The following is a 24636-nucleotide window of genomic DNA, read 5'->3' as shown; positions in this document are numbered from 1 at the left end:
TGGGTTTTGACATGCTTCAAAGTTTATTTCTTATGTTAAATGTAACTGTTACAATATATTTTTAACATTTAGCCTATATACACGTCCAAGTTTTTTTTAAGTAGGCCTACTTATTTTCATTTAACTCATCATCTCAGATGCATTGTCAACTTTTTATGGCATGCCAGCCGTCGACCGATTCAGCCCCGCAGAGCTGCGGACAGTGGAAATATGCCCTGCTCACCCCAGAAGATGATGTCCCGCTCAGGCCTTACCAGAGTCTCTTGTGCATTATTCCCCATCCCGGTCCAGCTCCAGCTTCTCCCGCTCAGCGCAATGAAAGTGTAGAAAAGTGTTTTCTTCTGGTTTGGCTGATAATTAAAATTTCTGTTGTTTCTGATGTTAAACTTAAGTTATATTATTGGTCTATAAATAGGCTATAGTTGTAAAAGGGGTAAGCTAATGTATAGACCAATTTATTTTCACTTACACATTTTAAATTACATGGCAAGAAAATATATGTATAAACATATATTAAATGTGTTTAATGTAGCTACGAATTATAACATGCATTACAAAAATAAACAGGCTATAGAACAACACTTCTCTTTAATTTAGCCTACGTTTGAAGTTAACGAAAATGAACAATAGACAGCAGTTTCTTTGTTTAATTTACAAATAACTTGCATAAAAAATAATAATAAACTAATAGGCTACTATAGCCTAGCCATTTAAATTGTTCTGTGTCTGCCACGCATTCAGTCTTTGGAGGATATCTTTCTGTGACCGTCGTCAGTGAACATTTATTCATTCATTCATATAAAAAACTTTATTTTAGCATCTAAGTCCGCAGTTTTCGTTTATTTACATTTTTTCTTATAATTCTGAGTGACAGATGTCACATTTGATCTATTTTTAGACAAATAATTTTAGACTAAATAATTTTTAGACAGTAGGCTATACTATGCTGTAAGAAAAATAAATGATTGCAGGGGCAATTCCTATCCTCAGTGTCTCTCTTTCTGTAAGGGATATTTAAAAGATAGATTCTGGAAACAAAATATAAATTTAGCTGGATCAGTCGGGTCGGGAATAAAATCATTTATAGGGGGTGAGCAAGGAGTGAATTTTACGCGCGAGCAGAATGGTGCAGTGCGGAATAGCGGGAGCAGGACGAAAATACAGCCCAGCGCAGATTTAATTTTGAAGGCTATTTAAAGAAAGTGTATGAAAAAAGGGAAAAGAAACAGCGAAAAGGGTGATAATGGACTGATTCATCTTCTTGAGAGAATGGTTGCGAAATAAATAGCATCTAAAAATTGGGAAATTAAAGTTCATCTTGGTTGCTCAGGGCAGGGAACTGGGAACTGTGCGAATGTACTAAACGTTTTGTTTACTTCAAGCGCTTGCGCTGTTGTCTTCAACAGTAGGCTACACCAGTTACCGACCGCTATCGTCTTTATGGGAAATCTGATCGAGTGCCGCGGGAATGCTTGCGGACCAGTCAAATCCTGTAGTCACCAGTGTGCTATGAATTCTGGGATAGGGAAGGCTGCGAAGTTGTGGGAAGGTTCCATCTGCTGTACCCTTCCTTTGCCTGAGAACCGAAGGGCGCATTTTGAAGTCGCTCATAAATTGCGGCAGCCTTCGTCGCACCGCTGTGACGCAATCGCACTTCAAATGCGGCCTTCAGAGGTGCAGCTCTCACTTTGGGACAGCCTTCGTAGTGCCGCTGTGACGTAATCGCACTTCAAATGCGGCCTTCAGAGGGTGCAGCCTTCACATTGGGACAGCCTTCGTAGTGCCGCTATGACGTAATCGCACTTCAAATGCGGCCTTCGAAGTGCGCGCACTTCACTTTGGGACACAGCTTATATTTCGTCATTGCACTTACCGCCACCATTGAAAGCATATATTTTTATATTGATGTTCGCACTTTCCATATTGCAAAATATATCGAGTAATTTCATAATGCTTTCAGGACCTTTATTCACAGATTTAATAAACACATTATTTTATAGTATTTGACCGATTTTGGCGAATATAATAACAACTCCTAAAACACGGATTTTCAGGGATGTAGTTGCGATATATTTTTGTCGAAAGTGCCGAGTGTAAACAGGTGATGTTGTTGTGGGAGTCATGGCGTCTTACAGTAAGCTGGCAGATATTTTCTCCATTCAGAGCCAACTAGAACGCGATTTAGAGGACTTAACAACTGAACAAGAGAAGGAAAGACTCGTGCATCAGTATTTGCACAAAATAGACGAGAAGGAAGATTTAATTATACCGGATTTTGAGGATGGTAAGAGTGTAAATGAACTCTGGTGATGAGTATAGTATTTGTATTTTATGGGAGTGGCTTTAAAATCTCAGCTCGGGTTTAGGTAAACGACTGACAATCATGGAACACTAACTGCTGTTCTCTGCTACTGCTTTGTAATATTTTATTGAATCAACAGTAAGTGGTAGCCCTGCAGCAAGTGAATCTGAGAGTGTAACAAATCTAAAATTGTGAAAATCACCTTTAAAGTTGTCCAAATTAAGTCCTTAGCAATGCATATTACTACTGATGATACTTGTTTTTTATGTATTTACGGTATCAAATGTACAAAATATCTTAATGGAACATGATCTTTACTTAATATCCTAATGTTTTTTTTGCGTAAAAGAAAATCTATAATTTTGACCTCTACAATGTATTGTTGGCTGTTGCCACAACTATGACATATACAGACTTATGACTTGAATGGTTTTGTTGTCAAGGTTCACATAGTATTAGTGATCATCCATTGGTTTGCCACTTAGGCCCTCAATCATTTTCTAAGTATGATGCCCTAATGATGATTTAAAATTGTTGTGTTTGATCTTTTTAAATATAATAAGTATATAAATTATTTGTAATTAATTGACTTGTATTGGCATTCATAGTTTCAGTTTATAATATATTATATAGATTAGACCACTGAATCTAAATCTCACTTATTCTTTTTTTAAATTCTTTATACCTAACCATTCCAGTGTTATTTTGCAGGACTGGAATGGTTGAACACAGACAGTCCACTATCACTTAGGAAGGAACTGTCAGGCAAAGTGGTGGTGCTTGACTTCTTCACCTACTGCTGCATAAACTGCATGCACCTACTTCCTGATCTACACCTTTTGGAGCAGAGTTACTCCGTAGAAGGTATGTACACAATTTGGTGTAATTTTGACGTAAAATTAAATATGACATGAGCTCTAGTGATCTGACTCTAATGGTCATTATGTGGTATATTACATCATAAGGTAAACAAAAAACAATGTTTCTTGGCTGTTTTAGTTTGGACCTTACAAATATCCCATAGTAGATTATGCCCAGGGTTCACTGAGAAAGAAGTGAGAGCCTTTTCAACTACTTCTGATCCGGCAACACATACCCATTATCTCTTAACTGTATCAGATATGAGACTTTAAATATCCAGAGACCAAGTCGAGGGCAGGGAGTTTCACATAGATACACCGTTATACAGGCCTGTGGCTTATTATAGCAGCTCTGTGTCCAGTGCTATCAGCTTCAGCTGTCAGTAGCCCATCGGTAGCCACTTCTGTGGGATCATCCGGGGCAACTGGCCAGGCAGCCGTCAGCTCACTCACTGGCATATCTCACACATACCTCATCTTGGCACTGCTTTTGGTACATTCTGTTACCGCTGGTCTGTTACAGAAGCAGAGCATGCCTTCCCACCCCTCTTCCCAATGTCTCATTAACTATTAGGGTTTATCGTTAATTATATCACAGAACAGTCTTTTATTTTTATGCAGATACTCCTGCCATTCAAGTCACATACTCTACTGTTGGTTCTGGAAGGTTATCATAGGTTATCAATAAATCAGTTCAGATATGTTCTTGCCCTGCCAGTATTTTCAATGGCACCACCACACAAAAAAAATTATATTTCAAAATACAAAATATATTTCTATTTTTAATTTCACGACAAATTTAATTTGTTAAAACATTTTTTTATTAATTTATAAATACATTTTTAATTAATTTTTATTAATTTTATTTAATGTGTGTATGTATGTATATATATATATATATATATATATATATATATACATATATATATATATACATATATATATATCTATATCCATATATCCATCCAGGTGTTCCAATCACTTCCATGGCTAGATGTGTTTAACATCAAGCACCTAGGCATGCAGACTGCCTCTACAAACATTTGTGAAAGAATGGGTCGCTCTCAGGAGCTCAATGAATTCAAGTTATGTAACGTGATAGGTTGCCATCTGTGCAAAAAGTCCATTCGTGAAATTTCCCCACTACTAAATATTCCACAGTCAACTGTTAGTGGAATTATAACAAAGTGGAAGCAATTGGGAACAGCAGCAACTCAGCCATGAAATGTTGCCCATGTAAAATCAAAGCGTTGTATGCAGTGGAGTAAAGCACACCATTACTGGACTCTAGTGCAGTGGAGATGTGTTTTCTGGAGTAAAAAATCACGCTTCTCTGTCTGATGGACGAGTCTGGGTTTGGAGGATGCCAGATGAACGGTACTTTCCTGCATTGGGCCAACTGTAAAGTTTGGTGGAGGCGGGATTATGGTGTGGGGTTGTTTTTCAGGGGTTGGGCTTGGCTCCTTAGTTCCAGTAAAATAAACTCTTAATCCTACAGCATACCAAGACATTTTGGACAATTTCATGCTCCCAACTTTGTGGGTAGTTCAAAGTTCATGTGCATGTAAAGGCAGGTGACCCAAAACTTTTGACAATATATATATATGGATGGATGGATTTTTGTTTCTTCTAATGTTCTCAAGACCTAAAAATACATGTACAGCTTTGCACTGGTTTGATGGGGCAGACAACAGTCGGAACGAGACTCGCTCACACTGAAACCATGCAATCCTTGTTGTTGAGACCTGCATATTTTCCATAGTTTACACTCGTATCTCACTCTCATACTTCTCATCATAACTAGAAGTGCAGGTTATACCATGCATTTACTTCCCTGAGGGGACATCAGCTGGGGAGAGATGAAGAAAACTACAGAAAAACATTCATCACATTTTGACTATGCCAGGTATATTATAAAATGCATTTGTAGGCAGAGGGGAAGAAGGCTAAAAGCATACTGAAATGGGACACTGGTCCCCCGTGTGTGTGCTTCCCGTCTCTAATGCTGAGCCTATGAATTTTAATCTTCTGATGGACGGCTGAAACCGGAAATTTAAAATCACCATCCGTCTGCTTCAATCTTCAATGGTGGCATTGCTTACCCCAGGGACAAAGAATGGAGGAATGTCACTTCCAGTGACAAGGCGGAGAAGTTCCGCTGACATTTTTGTTAAATTAGACAAAGACAAGCAGAGTGATCGCAGACTATAGCACAGTGCATGAAACTGGAACAAACAGAGAAACTGAGCGCATTGGTTATAATGGGATGCCTGGGGGCTGCATGAGCTCTCAATCAAGACCTCCGTGTTTTCCTTGATTGGTTTTGACATTCTGCATGCAGAAATCCATGTTAGGATGTGTACCTCTGGGATTCTTACACTTTCATTTTTTTTAAAGAGGCCTACACTTTCTTCACTTTTTTTGTAGCATTTACATTTTAAAGTCCACTTGTAATCCTAGTCAAGGTTTAATCTTTAAAGATTTAGTCCACCCAAAATAAAAAAACTAATTTATTCACCCTCTTCGAAACACAAATTAAGATATTTTAATGAAATTTGACCCTCCAATGTAAGTCTAGGTAACCAAATGACCTATGTTATGGCTGTCTAACCTCTTTGCATATCTAATGAGTAACAAGCCCCTTCCCAAATTATGTTGTCAATATAATAATTTCTGCTTAGTTTTCATTGGGATGTGGATGTGAGGGAGTTGTACAATATAATTGTTACAGTATGTCTAGTACATTGAGGTCTTTAATAGCTAGTAAAATCTGTTTTTTCATGTCCCCTTTATAGACAGTTTTGTTCGTGATAGACTTTGTTGTTCTTTTGTTGAAGGTTTTTAAAAGGAAGGGACTGTGACTCACAAAGAGAGAAGTTTAGTACTGTTGAAAACATTCAAGTGCTGACACTCAGACAAAAGATGGTTCTTTGGGATTTTCAGTATTCAAGGACTCGTGTCAGAAGCATACACCAACGCAACATGCTTCCATGCATTGTTTGAGGAGATAAGAATGGACAGCTTTGTGTAACCTGAATAGATTTCCTTTGAATGATCAAAAACTTGAATTAGGCAAAAATAATTTCAATAATTAAATGATATATACTTTCCTTTGTATTGTTAATTTTTGATTTAGGGCCAGACCTTGATAGATTAAACATTCATTATTTCATAAACATTATCTATAAAGGACCTTAAAGAATACATTTAAAAACCTTAATGTACCTCAGGGCGTTTTAATAAAAGTTCTTCTAAGGCCAGCAGCTTTTGGAAGGTAAAAACTTTAATTTTTTATCCCAATTAAAAAGAGTATCAATTCTATCAAACATCAATCTGATGAGGTAGTCTGGATTTTTATTGTTTTTAATAGTTTTATTATTTTAAAATCCTGGTTTTCACAAGCCATTCCTTCTCTATAGTGACATATATTTGAGTGAAATGCTAACATGAAAAAATGTAGGGCGGGACTTGGTTTTGTCCATTGGGAATAGATTGGACCATTGTCGCTTGCTTTTGCTATGGTCTCATGTGAGTGACAGGCTCCCCCGTGGGATCACATTATGAAATCAATGTCTTTTTCCAAAACACGGCCACAATTATTGGAACCCATAGAATTTAAAATATCTTTGGTCAAAGGCCAAATTCCCTTAATTATTCATCACAATGAGTAAAACCAAAGAATATAGTTCTGACGTGCAGCAAAAGATTGTTGAGCTTCACAAAATAGAAAGTGGCTGTGGGAAAATAGATGTTATGAATCTGCCTGAAAGAGGACCTGTGTCTATATTACATTAATACACGTTGAGGAGAAAAGTTTGAGTAGCAAATGATGACTCTTCAATGATCACAGATGGAGAGCCACAGAGATTAGTTGAGTCTTGGGGTCAGAAAGAGTCTTGGGGTCTAACAGCCCCTACATCACCACATGTTGTTGTGGGAGGGTTTTGAGAAAAGTCCTTCTTGCTCATCCAGAAAAAAACTCAAGTATATTAACTTGTCAGACAAGACTGGAGCTTCAAAAGGGACCTGGTTCTGTGGTCAGATTAAACTATAAAAAGAGCTTTTTGGCAGCAAACCCACCAGATGGGTTTGGTGTAAACAGGGATAAAAAGTACCCCATGTCCACGGTTAAAAACTACAGCTGTATCTTTAATGTTGTGGGCCTATTTTTTTGCTAGAGGTCCTGGACATCTTGTTCAGATACGTGGTATCATGGATTCTAGCAAATGGAAATAGATAAATCAAAACCTGACCGCCTCTGCTAGAAATCTTATAATGGGCCGTGGTTGAATCTTCCATCAGGACATCGATCCAAAACAAACATCAAAATCAACACACAAATGTGTCACTGAGCACAAAATGAAGCTTCTGCCATGACCATCCCCGTTCCATGAACCTTATAGAAAATGATTGGGGTAATCTGAAGAGAAGAAGCACCAACATGGAGCTGGGAATTTGAAGGGTCTAGACTAGAGATATTCTATATGTAGGAATGGTCTCTGGTCTCTTGTCAGGTGTTCTCCAAACTCATCAGGCATTATAGAACAAGACTTAGTAGTTTTATCTTGGCAAAAGGAGGTTGCAAAAAGTATTTAATAAAAGGCCAATAACTATGGCCAACGTGTTCTGGAGAAAAGCATTTATTTCATAATGAGATTTACCCCCCACTTTCAATTCTTTTACTTCAATGAAAGGTTAGAGTTTTGTGAATTTATTTCAATAAAAGATAAAAAGGATAAAAATGCAGATTTATTTTTACACCATCTTTGATGGTGCCAATAATTCTGACCAAAACTGTATTTAAAAAAAAATACATATATTTTCACACAAAAAATAATATATAATAGAAAATACAATATTCCATTAAAAAAAAATAGGAATTGTCCATTTTCATTTCATGGTGACTTAATTTCATAATGCGAGCTGCTATTGGTCTTTCTGGTGCTTTAGAAGTCTAAATACATTATTTTAAAACATCAAACCCGGCAATGATACATTGGTTTCGCATGTGTTACAAACATGTTGGGATGCAAATTTGAGACTGGTTGTGTTATTTTTCCTGTCTCATACCTCTTCAGCATCAAAACCTCTATATATACTGGATATTGCATTTATCTTCTTTTCCATCTCTGCAGATGGCCTGGTTGTCATAGGTGTGCACTCGGCTAAATTCCCCAATGAGAAAATTCTCCAGAACATACGCAGTGCGGTGTTGAGATATGACATCACCCATCCCGTAGTGAACGACAGCGATGCTCGTCTGTGGCAGGAGCTGGAGGTGTCCTGCTGGCCCACCCTGGTGCTGCTGGGACCCAGGGGAAACCTGCTTTTCTCACTGGTTGGTGAAGGTCATCGAGAACGGCTCTTCCTTTTCACTGCTGCCGCCCTCAAGCACTACAAAGTACAAGAGCTGCTCAAGGACCACAGTCTGGGAATCAGACTTTATAGAGACTCCCTACCCCCCTCCATCCTCTCTTTCCCTGGGAAAATATCCATGGACCCCAGTAGCAAGTGCTTAGCTATTGCCGACACCGGACACCACAGGGTTTTGGTAGTTTCCAATACTGGGCAGGTGCTACATTCTATAGGGGGTAAGACCTGGTAATACACACATTTGAGCAGAGTTGCCGAATTTAGCAAGGATGCAATAAAATGATCAAAAGTAACAGTAAAGACTTGCAAAATTCTAAATTGTTGGTTTCTGAAGGACCATGTGACAGACTGAAGAATTCACAGGAATGTCATTGACATAAAAAAAACATTTCTTAATTATTAATAATTAATAAACAACATCTCATGCATAATCTTTTTAAAGATATTAATATTAAAGCACATTTCTGAATGCCTTTGCTGGAAAAAGCACATTATCTGTAGCTGTTTGTGTGCTAGACCCTAAAATAATGAGCAATTTTCATCCTGTATAATTCAGTGTAAAAGGCAGTTCTATTGCCTTATGTAGGATGGTTCCATAATATATGGGGCAGTTGGCAACCCTAATTTTAAATATAGAAAAGCTGCTAATTTTCTCCTTGGCGAATGTTTTGGGGCTATTTTCTAGTTTACTTTTAGACTGGTTTATCTTTGCTTTTTTTTAGGTCCCTCAAGTGGGAGACGAAATGGAAATTTGTTTGAGGCACAGTTCAGCTCCCCACAAGGGGTATTCATAAAGGGAGACACAGTCTACGTGGCTGACACTGAGAACCATCTTGTTAGAAAGGTAAATCAGCAGAATCAGGTCAAACTAGTTCTCCTGCTGGCATCTCTAACCCAAATTCACTCTGATTGGTGCTTGTGGGTGAAAAAGCCATAATGCTACCACTTGTGTCTGTTCTCAGTAGAATTTGACTTTTTCCTTCTTCTTTAGATCAACCTTTCAGAAGGAATAGTCTCGACCTTAGCCGGCACTGGCGTGCAAGGCACAGATAAAGAAGGCGGAGCACTGGGACCACAACAGCCAATCAGCTCTCCCTGGGACGTTACCCTTGGCAACACAGGTACTTTTACTGGTCATCTTCTTCCAGTATACTCTGCTCCTTCCTTTAGAATTAAGGGTCACTCTGTCTTCTTTTTTTCCTACCTTGCTCATAAAATTTAATATCTTGTGAATCTGCGTTTTATTATTCTGCCGGGAGCCTTTTATACATCCCTTTTTCTCCCGCTCACATATTCTTCACATCTCTCTATCTGTCTTGTCCATCTTGGAATTTTTAATCAGGTTGTTCTCAGAAGTCTTCGCTTTGTAGATACCACACTCGCCTTTGATTATCACAAGTGTGTATGGTGAGGGGTGCAAAAAGATCTTTGTTCTGCTAAAATGGCCTCTTGTTGTTTGGAAGCAGCCCTGGAGTAAATCGTGTGGTCTGTCAGTTGCTAACCAGAGACACAGTTAATGTTGTGGTGTTGCCTGAGTTAAACCCACAACACCAAAGAAAAAGAAGGTGATATGATCAGAAAGCACTCATGTGGCTGTGGTTTTAATAAATAGGGCCTCTAACAAACTGTTTTGTCAAAGATTGCCTTTTTTGTTTTGCAGTAATATTTTTATTCAGAGCGGCCCTCTGAACAAGATGTCCCACAGGTCTAGAAAATTTAATTTACATGCTTCTAAAACATAATTAAAATTCCTACTTTTTATTTGAAACCATTATTAAATCACTCTGCATTATTCAGTCATATTGTTCCATTAAACAGCTGAAGAAATGGATGTGATTAGCATTAGCTGAGCAAGAGACGCTTAAAGTGGTCTGTGCGTTGTGTGCCTGATTTAGCCGGCGTGTGTTTGGAGCACATTCATTGATGGTCTCCGCTGTGAAATTAGGTCTGTTCCCTGAACAGTCGGCTGCCTTCTTGCAGGCTCTTCTCCTGATAAATACAAGATATTGCTGCATCCTGTGACTATGTGCTTTTGCTGATATCTCTGACCGCTCTTTCTTTCCCATTTCCTTTCAGTTTTCTTTCTTTCTTATGTCATTTAATGCAACAATCATTTTGAATGTTTGATTCAAAGTGGTCATTAAAATTTATTTACCTCCCTTGAATAAAAGCTTCCTCCAGTCCAAAAGACCATTTAATAACTAAGCGCCAAGAGCAGATCATTGATGTCAGATAGTTGTAAATTAGCATATGGTCGCCCATATTTACACATCAGTGATGCCTATATTCAGAAACTGGGTTAGGATGTATACAAATTTTCCTAAACACCATATTACAGTACTCTGTTTGACCTAAAGCTAACAATAAAAACACGATAATATCACAGTGTAAAAAAACAAGTCAGTAGTAAAGTAATGTGCCTAAGACTACTACTGCTACAGGAGACTGGAGGGACAGCTGATCGTCCATACAATAATAATATAGTGCCTAATCACGTGTAACCAATATATCAGATGTGTTCGAGAACAAATGTTTTGGTGGAAGAGTGGGGTAACATCATGGTAACAACACTGACCCCCTCCCTTTGTTCAGGGACTTATTATTCTTATAATTTCGGTTTGTCAAATGTCTGTGAAATTTGTCTCAGGTGCTAAATACTTTTATGTTACATACAAATATTTACACGTTGAGAAATTAGCTGAAATTTAAAGCAGTTGAATGTGAGAGGATGTTCCTTTTTAGCTAAATGTATATATATATATATATATATATATATATATATATATATATATATATATATATATATATTATGTGTGTGTGTGTTCAATATATAGAGAGCGTAAGGATTTAAGCGAAGGCCAACTGTGATGGTTAGACGACTGGGTCAGACTCAGAGCATCTTTAAAGGGATAGTTCACTTTTAAATGAAAATTCTGTCATCCTTTACTCTCCCTCAAGTTGTTTCAAACCTGTATGAATTTCTTTCTTCAGCTGAACACAACGGAAGATATTTTGAAGAATGTCAGTAACCGATAAGTTAAACTGGAGTTATTCACTTCCATAGTAGGAAAAAGAAATATTATGGAAGTCAATGGCTCCAGTTAACTTATCGGTTACTGACATTCTTCAAAATATCTTCCCTTGTGTTCAGCTGAAGAAAGAAATTCATACAGGTTTAAAATGACTTGAGGGTGAGGAAAGGATGACAGAATTTTCATTTTAAAGTGAACCATCCCTTTAAAACTGCAGTTCTTCTGGGGTGTTTCCTGCAGTGGCCAGTATCTATCAAAAGTGGTCCGAGGAAAGAACAGTTGTAAACCGGCGACAGGGTCATGGGTGGCCAAGGCTCATTAATGCACGTGGGGAGCGAAGGATGGCCTGTGTTGTCTGAACAAACAGACGAGCTACTGTAGCTCAAATTGGTGAAGAAGTTAATGTTGGTTCGGATAGAAAGGTGTCAGAATACAAAGTGCATTGCAGTTTGTTGCATATGGGGCTGCATAGCCGCAGACCAGCCAGGGTGCCCATACTGACCCCTATCCCACACGAAAATGCCAATAAATGGGCACGTGAACATCACAGCTTGACCACAGAGCAATGGAAGAAAGTGGCCTGGTCTGATGAACCACGTTTCATCGGCGGGGGCGGCAGTGGCTCAGTGGTTCATCTAGGTTGTCTACAAACCAATGGTGGTTCAATCCCCGGTGGTTGGTGGTTCAATCCCCGGTTCCACCTGGCCAAGTGTCGAAGTGTCCATGAGCAAGACACCTAACCCCCAGCTGCTCCCGACGAGCTGGATGGCGCCTTACATGGCTGACATCGCCGTCGGTGTATGAATGGGTGAATGTGAGGCAAAATGTAAAACGCTTTGGATGGCCATAGGGTCTGTTAAAAGCCCTATATAAATGCAGTCCATTTACCATTTACAGGACTTAAAGAATCTGCTGCTAACATCTTGGTGCCAGATACCACAGCACACCTTCAGGGGTCTAGGGGAGTCCATGCCTCGACAGGTCAGGGATATTTTGGCAGCAAAAGGGGAACCAACACAATATTAAGAAAGTGATCTAAATGTAGCCTTGGTGAACATATTAATGGGCATTATAATATTTTTGAAGTAATTTACTTATTTCTACACACCCCCACACATTTATACATTTATTCATTGGAATGATACATTATTGGAAGCTCAAGTAGAATGAGTCACCCAGAAGCGTTTGTATGTATATTGAACCAATACCTTGTCTGTATATTCCATCTCCGATCCTTTTGAAAACGCAGCGTGAGGAGAGTTCTGCTCCCTTCCTCTCCATGTCAATCCGTCTCCCTTTCTCTTCCACAAACTGTTTCTTTCCCTCTGTCTCTCTTTGTCATGAATGGGTGTAGTTAGGCTCCAGCCCAGCAAAAAAAATTCTGTGATAAGCACACTACCATTAGAGGTCTATTGTTAGACACAAGTACTGAGCCCCTTATTCCTGATTCCTCAAAGAGAAAATGCAATGCTCTCAAGTATTAGTGTCCCTCCTCATAGTACTTAAACTGATTTCAAATGTTAATTCATTGGTACAGGTCACTCTGTGCTTTTCTATTTCTAGTTGCTCTAAATCATTTCAGTACTTTGTCTTTTGGCACTTTTTTTTCTCCCACAAATAGGATATAAAAAATAGGGTCACATTCTGTTCTTTTTGCACAAAGGGTTAGTAAAAGGAGGCACTAAATCTTTAGAAAACCTAAAAAGTCAAACTAAATATTATCAAATACATTTAGGACAAGTGTTGGACAAAATCCAACACTTCATGTATTTTTACTTGTATAATTACTTGTTTATAATTGATCAGTTAATTTATTAATAGTAATCATATAGCTTACTTTTACCATAAAAATTATACATTCTTTTTGTGTTCTGTAATTAACTTTAGGCTCCTTTATTTACAATTATTAAGTTAAAATTAAATATTGTACTGATATAATATGAACAAATGTTTGTCTCTGACGGTTCTGCAGTCTAAATAGTTTTCTAAATAGCCACTAATATGGAATTTTCCCATTTATTGTTTTAAAAGTAGTATCTGTGAGACAGGTGGTCGAGTCGGACACCTACATCAGATACCATATGTTACTTTATACAGATATAAGCACTCATTTACATTTCGGAATGACCATGCGTGCATCGATGAGATCTAATAAAGTGATTGTCACGCAGCCCAAAATGATCAAATGTGTATATGAAGCGTGTGCATGTTAGAGGTTGAGAACTTGTTTACCCCTGTTTCATGCACACTTGACTAAGAATTTTTTCTGTTATGTTTAGCAAGATAATCAACACCAATATGTTGTAGAAAACGTAAGATGTTTACTATTTGATACCGGGTGTTTGTGTTTACGCAGGTGGTGATGTATTGTGGATAGCCATGGCAGGAACGCATCAGATCTGGGCTCTCTTCCTGGAGGACGGGAAGCTTCCCAAAGGGAGGTGAGCACTTCTCCCTGTGTACTCCTCATGTCGGTTCTGTACAGACAAGGCAACGTTCATGAAAAGAGGCGACGGGACTGCCCAAATGAAGTCATTTTCTGGGCAGCCACACAGTTCACTGTTGGCGGAAATCGCTCTGATCATCCTGATAGAAAGTGAACACTTAACTGTGTGTTTGCGAATGTAACATTTCTCTTGACGTTTTTAGAGCCATTGGCCCTCATTTATCAATCTTGCGTAGAAACGGGTGTATATGTTGGCGTAAGATTATGCTTACACTCCTCTCACCGCCTGATTTATGAAACTGTGCGCACCTCTGCAATTCAGGTGTACGCAATACCTGCCCTTGATAAATGCGGCGGCTGAAAACGATCGTCATTAGAATAACACGCCCCTATATATTCAAGTCTCCGCCTCCCGCACGCCCTCATTTTACGCCATGGACAAACAGAAGACGGCAAAGAAACGAAACTTCTCCGACGTGGAGATCGGGCGCGCTCAATCATCTCTTTAGTCCACTAGTCAGGGCACTGATTAGGACATAAGTCAACGGGCTGACTCCCTGATCAGTGCTCTGACTACTGAACTATGATTGAGACGCGCCCATCGAGACCATCTCCAGGGAAGTGGAAAAAAACCCGAAATTGTTTTATTTGGGAGTTTAAAGAGTGGGATTAAAGGCGCTCACAAAAACAAAATATGGATCCAAATTACGAGTAGCTACTGTTAGTGTGGGGGTTGAGAAGCGCACTCCAGCAGTTTAAATAGCTGTTTGGATGATAAATTACCATCACAATGCATTATTTTACAGCACGTTTTGAAACAATTAGCATTTAATTTCGTATCACGGCACATGTATTGGGGTGTACAATAGTGATGATGATGTGATGTGGAGTACTACCATTCATTCACATTAATAATTACATGACAATTTGTAAGATTCTTCTTCTTATTATTATGATTATTATTCTTAATGACGCTTGTTATTTAGAAGAAGAATGCCGTTTTTATTGATTTTATTATTATTTAAAAGAAGAAGGCCATTTTTATTATTTTGTCAGTCTAAATTATTTTAGTCCCAGTCGGTGCGCAGCTGCTGGGCCAGGCGCGGGCCTAAAACGTAAGATAAAGCGCACAGGCTCGCGACTGGAGGAATACATATGCCTACAGATCAAACGCTTTGGTAAAGTCACACAAATTAAACATTGACGTTCATGTTGCACAAAAATAAACACTAAATGTTGTTGTTGTGTTTTTTTACAGTGGGTCATAATATAGCATATCTTTGTCAGTGCGTTTTGTGGTGTTAGGAATTGCTTTTCTGCGCATTTTCCCACTAACTCAAACGTGCGTACACCACCTCCCGAGCTGGCGTAGGATTTGAGCGTGCCGTACGCCAACGTCCATATTGATAAATCTCAAAGTCACCGTGGGTTTGGGTGTACGCAAGGTGTACGCTGGAAATTTGGTGTACGCACTTTTGATAAATGAGGGCCATTGTGAACACTGATAACAGCTTAAATATCTCAGATAAAGAACGGGGGGGGGGGATATAATGTAAAGATTTTGTTTAAGACTTTTTGGCACCATTTTCATTTTTTACAAAAAACATTGTTGATTTGTTTTTGCTCTTACATGCTATTAGATCCTAATTACGTTTTATCACAATTCCGGCTTTTGTTTTAGAGTTTGCCAAATTGAGATCTAAGTAACTGTTCCATATAATCAGTCTAATCAGACTTGTCCATCTTTATCTAATGCCTTTTCCAGCGACTGCAAAAAAGGAACGTGTGTACGCTTTGCTGGCAGTGGGAATGAGGAAAACAGAAATAACGCTTACCCTCATAAAGCGGGACTGGCCCAACCATCAGGCCTGGCTTTTGCCCCAACAGAGCCCTGGGAGTGTCTCTTCATCGCAGACAGTGAGAGCAGCACCATTCGTACCCTTTCGCTGAAGGACGGAGCAGTCAAACATGTGGTGGGGGGAGAGAGAGACCCTATGGTAAGCCCTACACTGCAAAGTATGCTTTTCTTATTTAGTATTTTTGTCTTGTTTCCAGTCTAAATATCTAAATATTCTTAAATAGAGATGCTTTTACTACCGTATTTTCCGGACTATAAGTCGCACTTTTTTTCATAGTTTGGCTGGTCCTGCGACTTATAGTCAGGTGCGACTTATATATCAAATTTAGTTCATACTGACTGACAAGAATAAACATATAGCCGCGAGAATGCGCTCTATGCTGCTCCTGTAGCCTAATATTTACTTATAGACAACAACTTAGAAAGACTGAACACAAACAAAATGCCCCCATAAAGAAAATCTTATTCTGCAAAACACAAACAGCATGTTGTAAAATATGCAGCGGAGAACGAGTCTCACAGCGTTCGTCTCGCGCGGCTGAGCCTCTCCCGGCAGAGAGTTCAAGCGTCTGTGGACTCGTTCCTTCAGCTCTGGCCATCTTGCTTACAGTCCGCAAGTAGATTTCTTTTTCTTCTTCATCACAGTTAAAGTAACCTCTGCTTTTCGCCAGTCCCTTACAAGTTTCTCACTCACTTCAAACTTTCTTTCTTCTGCTCGGGTTATGCAGTGAAGCGGGCACGAGCGAGTGCACTCGAGCAGGTGCTCGCATGCGCGCGCGGGTGCTCGCGTGCTCGCATGTGCGCGGCTCCAGCTCTGCCCTAATGCGACTTATAGTCCAGTGCGACTTATATATGTTTTTTTCCGCGTCATGACGCATTTTTTGACTGATGCGACCTATACTCCGGAGCGACTTATAGTCCGGAAAATACGGTAAATAAGTGAAATGACATGATATTTTTTCTTGTATTCTGAAAATGAAAATCTAAATGAAGTGAGTTTTTGCTTAGAACATTAGTCTGGGCAGTCTACTCTGTATTTTCTACTGCACAAGAGGCGTGATCAACGCGCATAATTCAAATGACTCTACGCAATTGGATAGTCCTTCGACCAATTAGACCACAAAAGGCGTGATCATCAGGCACTGTTACGGACCCCCCTTTGACTGGTAACAATCTAGGGATTGGAAGAGGGGAACATTTTAAACCCAGTTCTGAATAAATGTCTGCGATGACCACTGTGTGATGAGGAACGAGACCACGCAAATAACTTCAAAAACAATCATTTAATAAATAAACCCAATAATTAACCACAAATAAATAAACCCATAATAAAGATAAAGAAAAAGAAAAACATACATATAAATATGATCTGAGGAGAACCAAGGGAAAAACTAAATTGTGCCAAAGAAAAGAAAATAATATAATCAAAAGAGTCTTACTAAATGGTTTCAAACTAATCCTAACTAAGAAAAGAAAGAAAAGAAAAGTCTTCAGCGTCTATGACGCCTTAAACTTCCCTACTCTAACTGCCGAAACAGAAATACATGGTGTGGCACAATCCCACTAACCTAGTGTGTCTTAACAATCAAACTTCACCTGCGTGTGCCTATGTATGTCACGTGACATCCATAAGACATTAATATGTCCTTTATAAGTACTAACAGCCAATATTATATATGCATGCTAATAAGAGACTAGTTAATAGTGAGAATTGAACCCTAAAATAGTGTTACTACAAACAGGTTGTTTATATGTAAATGAAAGCTCATAAACCTTTTTTAGTAAGCTTTAGTAAACCCTTTCTAATCTATTTAAAGGTTAAAACTTCTTTATACATTATTTTAGTTTTGTGGATTTTACACGGCAAAAGCTGACGGGTTAATGCAATGATTTAATCAGATAGAAAATAAGTTTAAAGGTGTAGCACTTCTGTTTTTTGGGAGGACTCAGCTCTTTGGTCAAGCAGACCTTTATCTCTTCTGATTAGTATCAGATCAGTACTCTACCCTACTGAGAACTTTGTCTTCCCTGCATGCTTTATAAGGGAAGGAGGGTGTCATTATCCAGTTCACTTCATCACACCGCATGGAGAGATGTGAATTTTTATGGGGTCATAAATTATCGCAGCTGATTGCTTGTCACATTTGCATGCTGTCTAAAGCAGTTTTTTGTACAAGTTTGTTTGGCACTACAAGATCTTAACAATTGCTATAATGCAAGGAGACATTTAATTCTGTTTTATTTTAGACGTGGAGCAATTTTTATCACTTAATGAACCTAGGCGATTTGAGTGAGAAACTATTTTTCTTCATTCCTCGGAGCAGTCGAGACATTTTTCAGATCGGCTAGATTTCCTTTGAGCCTGGCAGAGAATGAGAATGGATTGGGTTTTGCCATATTTGGTCAGTGGATTAATGAGGGTTTTTTTTTTTTCTTTTTTTTTTGTTGTGATGTTTAGTGAATTGTTTTGTACATTAGACCACCACGCGCTGTGATTGAGTAAATATACAGAAAACGGATTGTTTATACGTTCTCACAACTTTGTACCAAAGCGCAACGTTTTTCTCATGGGTAAGCAGTCAATAAATCATCAGGCATGGCCCTTTAAGATTGTTTTCTCTTTATGTTCGTTGAGCAGAACCTGTTTGCATTTGGGGACGTTGACGGGAAGGGCATAGATGCAAAACTGCAACATCCATTAGGAGTGTCCTGGGATGAGGGCGGCGGCCTCCTCTATGTCGCAGATTCTTACAATCACAAGGTCAGTCTCTCTATAATTATTCTGGATTTATTTGCATAAATTAATTAAATTGTACTGCAGTGGCTCCAATATATATTTAAGCAAAACTTAAGCAACATTTTAAAAATGAATGTTATTGATCAAATATTAAAGGGGGGGGGGGGTGAAACACTCAGTTTCAGTCAATCTCATGTCAATCTTGAGTACCTATAGAGTAGTATTTCATCCTTCATATCTCCAAAAAGTCTTTAGTTTTATTATATTTATAAAAGAAATATAGGCTGTACCAAGTCTTTCCGGAAAAAAACGAGCGCCTGGAGGCGTATTGTGTGGGCGGAGCTAAAGAATGACGAGTGCGCAAAGCGGTGACGTCCTCAAGCGTGGAGAAGCCCATGGCTATCGATCTCAGCTAATAGATATATGATCCAGAATCAAATCCGGAGGCTGAAATAAATTGAACAGGAGAAACAGCAACAGCAGGACGTCCGTCTCTGTGGTATGTACTGTATTTAGTGGCCTGTCAACATTTCTGTGTCTTTACTCGCAATTTATGAGGACATGATTCAGTTTATGGACTATTGTATGCCACTAAACCTTAGCAGTAGCAAGCAAAACGTTATACATAGAACAACAATGGAGTAACCTTTCGCGCATTTGAATGACGAAGCACGCGTTCGTGTCGTTTACTGATGTTTACTCAGGCGATGATAGCCAACAGCATAGACATTTGAAGCAGTTTTACTCACCGGCGGCTTCCAAAGCAGGACCGAACCTTTATCGCTGGGACCGCTCTGTCAAAAACACACTTCTTTTGTATGATTTGGTGAAGTCCTGAGACAGCAGTGACCGTGGAGATCCACTTTGCGACGCGCCTGAAGCGATGTTGTGAAGCTTCCCGTCATTTCTGCGTTCAAATCGGTTCAAATGCAGCGCTGCCTTCCCGGAATGCTGTGCTGAAGCGGTGAAGTCGCTTGATGTCACCCATAGGAATAAAGTGGAGCGCGGCGTGGAGTGTTTATGGGCGTGCATTTCCTCTCTCGCTCTAGTTATGCGCGTGCGCACCCTTCCGGGAGAAGAGCCCGTACAGCCCATACAAGGACCTTCCGCTCTATTAACGTCAAGCCGAGCCGTACTCAAAAAAAACTCTCCGAAACTTGTGAGAAACTGGAAGGAGTGTTTTTGACAAAGAAATACTCCATCAAACGTCCAACATTAGTTTTTGAAACTTTGTCTATGTTTAGGATGGGAATCCAAGTCTTTAACAGTGTAAAAAGCTCAGTATGCATGAAACAGCATTTCACCCCCCCTTTAAATTAAGTGGTATTTGTTTTAATGAAAGGCAGATTAAATAAACTATTATTTTATGTGCATCATCCCTTTTCATACCATCATCTGCTTTTTAATTATGAACGCCTTAAAAAAAGTTAAGCAACTTGCAGTACTTGCTGTACATTACATATAGTCATAAAATGGTGCAAGTTTTTGAATGGGCAATCATCTAGTTTAACTACCAATGGTCAAAGAGCTTCTCTGTTGCAGATCAAAGTGGTGGATCCGAAGACTAAGCAGTGCAGATTACTGGCAGGCACAGGGCAGGCTGGGAACGGGATTGGCCCAGGCTTCCTGGAGTCCAGCTTCAACGAACCCGGAGGCCTATGTGTGGGTGAGGGAGGAAAGCTACTGTATGTGGCAGACACCAACAACCATCACATCAAAGTCCTCGACCTGGAGACCAAAACGGTCTCTTTGGTAAGTTCCCACATGTGGGTTGTCAGTTGTCATTCTTAATGATTGACTCATTGGTTTTTTTGTCTTTTTTGGACCAGTTTCCCATTGTAGGAAAGCCAGAGGTTGATGCTCTCAGAAAGCTTCCTAAGCTTCCCAAATCAGCCGTAGTCCATACCATGCCATCAGTCACAGTTTCTTCAGGGCAGTCAGTCACTCTTTTCCTGAAAATGGTGCTGCCGACTGGGACTAAGCTGACTGAAGGAGCCCCTAGTTTCTGGAGCCTTTCTGCAGAAGGTACAAAATAGGGCTGCATGATATTGTTTCTCCGAATATGAAAAAAGTCTCATCAGGCTCTTTTTGGAAAGATTGAATCATTCTTGAATGATTGGGGTGACTAAATTTGACCAAAAAAAAATCAACATAAAATTTGGGCGAACAATTTGGGAACAACTTGGAAAAAAAAGTATGTTCATACTTGGGTTTAATTTTTTACAAGGACCAACTCAAACCATAGAGTGAACAACATTTTTTTTCTCATATTCATTGGCCACATTCACGTTGTCTTTGACCATTTCAATGTGACTATAAAATAATAATTATTATGGTGATGATTTTATTTATTGTGACTATTATTACATGTATTTAAATAAGAAATATATTGTAATATTGTACTGTAAAAAAGTAATTTTAATTTATTTTACTGTAAAATCTTAATTTTTACATAATTCAAATAGTATACCATTAAGCTTTTATTTTAGCTTTTATGAAGTTGCTGGCAAATAAATAAGTACACTCAGGGGTTGTTTACTTGACACAATTTTCAACTTTTTTTGCGTTATGGCCATACATTTACCCAACAAATGAAGTTAATTTAACAAAGTTTGGGAGGAGCACGTTCAGGTAATCCAACCAATCAAGGCAAGAGGAAGCCAGTATATATAGATGTCCTTTACCTCTGTCCCACAAGAGTTTCACAGCATCCCTCCACCACCCTATCTCCTTACTCTTGGCTGGTTCCTATCCCAGTCAAGGAGGGGAGTACTCTGGGTACAGGCCAAATACACACCAAATAAGCTTAATTTACTACATCTGATTTCATGTACGTGTGAACTAGTGAATGCCATTTTGGGGGCCTGAAAACGAAAACATTTGAAAACGGGATTCAAAGTTTTTGAAAACAATACTGATACCATTTCTGTGTAAACCACAAAGGCACAAATTTAAGGAAACGGTGAGATTATGCATATGCATATTGCATGTTAGTAGTCTATAGGTAATTTAAACATACCCTCAGAGTAAAAGCACAGTGTCTCAGAACTGCTTGATTCACAATAAATGAACCAAGCCGAACCAAGGCTGACACTTTATCATAATTAACACGTGTGTAAATAACATTTTCAAACCGGTAGCACATGAATTTACTTAATTATATCGCACCCTATATCGCAACATCCATTTTTTCCGATATATTGCTTAGCGTGAATACAAAATCAAAGATACAAAAATCTTTGAGCTATGAATTCCAATCACTTGCCATGCGTATTATGTAAAACGCATTTATTTACATGCGGTTTTTGCACCTTGTACATTATTCCGCAGGGGCACCTCCGTGGGGTGAACTGTAAGGTTCTGTTTGCTGGATTGCTGTGTTCACACATTTTCAGCAGGCTTCAGGGACCAGCTGGCCATACTGGGAGATGATCCAAGGATAAATAAACAATTCCTCTATGCATCCCAACACACAGTCAACCCTTCATTCCATCTCTCTCTCTCTCTCTTTTTTTTTAAGCATTATCATTTCTGCCTCACCCTCAGTCCGTCTGCTGCAACATTTGTCTTTCCTGTTGTCTTTTCTCTCAGTTCTTCTTCTCGAAAACGTCAATCCCTTACGAATGCACATCGTCCATGATTGATAGTCAGCTCAGTCACCAGAGACGACGTCTGCTCATCACACTGGTTGTTTGTCTCCGCTCTTCACCAGAGTCTGGACCAAAACGTTTTACCATCTAATAAACAAGCACCTAATTAGTTTACGAAAGTGGTCGTTGCTGAAGTGACAAAAAGTCCTGGGGGGCTACTCTGCATAATTAGAACAAAGATACCCATTAGGACCCAAAATAAGCCTGACTGTCTGTGGGCGTAAAAATTCTCAGAAACGGGAACTAATAGTTCTGCTTGACTTTGATTGATTGGCTGTAACTATGCACCAAATTACTGTGAGTGCTTGTGGGGGGCCTCGCGTGTGTAGTAGTTAGCAGTGTTAATTGTTTTGTGTGTTATATGTAAATACAAGCGTGAGATTGAATTCTTGTTTTCTGGGAAAATATTATCATTATGAGTGGTTATATTAGCAGGGTCAGAAATTAATGGGGACTGTGGAAAGTGCCATTAAAAGTGACAAAAAATGGCTCGATTTCTGATTAAATTGATCAAAAAAATATGATATTTATAACAATACAAATGATTACTATTTCAAATATATGCTATCGTTTTGAACAAAGAATCCTACAAATAATGCGTCACGTTTTTTCGCACAAAAATATAAGCAGCAAAACTATTTTCAACATTGATAATTATAATAAATGTTTCTTGAGCAGCAAATCAGCATATTAGAAGATTTCTGAAGGATCATGTGACACTCAAGCTGCGTTCACACCGAACGCGAATAGAGCATCTGGCGTGAGTGATTTCTACATTAAGTCAATGCAAAGACGTTTTGACGCACGTCTGGAGGTCTGGAATCGACACGATTCTGCCTCATTTGCACATCCAGTTCATGTGAATGACGCGATATGCATGAGTGGTGCTTTGTGCATTCACGCGATTGAAGCGAATTTGCATCTGACGCCCGAGTTTTTACTTTGGCGTCGATTCGAGCCACGTTAACCAATAAGGAGCCTGCTTGCTGCTGTCACGTGATAAAGTGACGTGATGACAAACCCTGCATAATTTAAAAATACTACTATTGTGTCACAAAATGTTTAAGATAAAAATGATAAAAATGTAGGTTTTCCAGATAAAAATGAGTATTCCAGATAAAAATGTAGGTGTTTAAAGCTCAAATCTATGGTTTATTTATAAAGGGAGCGACTATTTATGCTCAATTTGTATCCGCTTCCAATTCGCTGTGGACGCGTGAATGGATTCCAAGTGTTCAATCGTCCAACTAGATGCGAGTTTGACGTTCAATTCGCGTTTGGTGTGAACACAGCATAAGACTGGAGTAATGATCCTGAAAATTCAGATTTGCTATAACAGGAATTAAATACATTTTAAATTATATAATATAAAAAAGCATTGGTAAAAATGCATAATAATTCAGTTTTTACTGAATTTGTGATCAAATAAATGCAACCTTGGTTTGTAGAAGTGGCTTCCTTTAAAACCTCAACAAATGTTACATACCCCAAACTTTTAAATGGTAGTGCATATTTTTTTATTATAAATGAAAATAAACATGCAATAAATAATGTATGTGATGCTTATCTGCACCTCCAGGTGGCCGATATATAAATTCTGTGGGTCTTTGCTCGCATCCTCCTGTTTTTTCTCTCACTGGGGATTGTTTGATTGGACACTGTCCTAATTCTATCTGGCACTAGTCTTAGTAGCCTGCCCTTGATTCAAGGCCAGTGACACACTCCTGGTACACACTGCATTGCAGAACCATTAACTAAAGGTATTTCCTTTGACCACGTACATGAGTTTGTATCTTCCTCATCAATTCCCAGAGAAATATTTCATTGCCTTGGCAGGTGTGTATGTTATTTTACACCCAAACACATGGTACTTCAGGAACCAGTGCCTTTCAAACAAACATCAGCCAATGTCAAACGTTACAGAAATCAACCACACACTAAGACACGTTGTTTTCCTCGGCAGGCAATGAGTGGTTACTGGATGGGCAAGCTGTGACGGGGAGCATCGGTGATCTCTCTGAACCCATCTCGATCGTCTCATCCATCCCAGCGGACCCAGCATCCCCAGACCCAACGCTGAGGCTCGACGCCTGGGTCTACTACTGCCTTTCTGAGGGCGGGGCTTGTATGATGAAGGCAGTGTCCTTCAGACAGCCTCTTCTGATTGGTTCCACATCCAGGAAAGGTTCTGTTGCTGTGACGCTCAAGCATGCCTTTTAAAACACACGGTTCTTTGGGCATTTTTAAAAGGATAATTCACTCAAAAAAGAAACTTCTGTCATTTACTTATCCTTGTGTCATTCCAAACCCAACAAAATTGTCTTTTAAAGGAACACTCCACTGTTTTTAGCAATAGGGCTTATTCAACTTGTTTCCTA

The 24636-nt window shown here is 39.0% G+C and overlaps 1 protein-coding gene across 3 annotated transcripts in view; it reads left to right on the top strand.

The window, feature by feature from the left end:
- Positions 1 to 24636, top strand: part of nhlrc2 (NHL repeat containing 2) — a 25830-nt gene extending 1194 nt beyond the window's left edge. The window contains exons 1-11 of one of the 3 annotated variants that reach the window (XM_067430378.1): positions 2105 to 2284; positions 3014 to 3166; positions 8298 to 8753; positions 9258 to 9379; positions 9527 to 9656; positions 13924 to 14008; positions 15779 to 16010; positions 18510 to 18632; positions 20151 to 20360; positions 20438 to 20633; positions 24222 to 24636. In XM_067430378.1, coding sequence (XP_067286479.1) covers positions 2122 to 2284; positions 3014 to 3166; positions 8298 to 8753; positions 9258 to 9379; positions 9527 to 9656; positions 13924 to 14008; positions 15779 to 16010; positions 18510 to 18632; positions 20151 to 20360; positions 20438 to 20633; positions 24222 to 24478 — 2127 coding nt within the window. In that variant the 5' untranslated portion in view covers positions 2105 to 2121 and the 3' untranslated portion in view covers positions 24479 to 24636. Of the gene's footprint in view, positions 1 to 2104; positions 2285 to 3013; positions 3167 to 8297; positions 8754 to 9257; positions 9380 to 9526; positions 9657 to 13923; positions 14009 to 15778; positions 16011 to 18509; positions 18633 to 20150; positions 20361 to 20437; positions 20634 to 24221 lie in introns of those variants that run through there. The other 2 variants (XM_067430379.1, XM_067430380.1) reach the window with 2 other exon arrangements.

Source organism: Pseudorasbora parva, chromosome 21 (assembly GCF_024679245.1).
Source record: "Pseudorasbora parva isolate DD20220531a chromosome 21, ASM2467924v1, whole genome shotgun sequence".
NCBI lineage: Eukaryota > Metazoa > Chordata > Actinopteri > Cypriniformes > Gobionidae > Pseudorasbora > Pseudorasbora parva.
The sequence above is the reverse complement of the archived record's forward strand: the minus strand, read 5'-3'. Positions and strand labels throughout refer to the sequence as shown.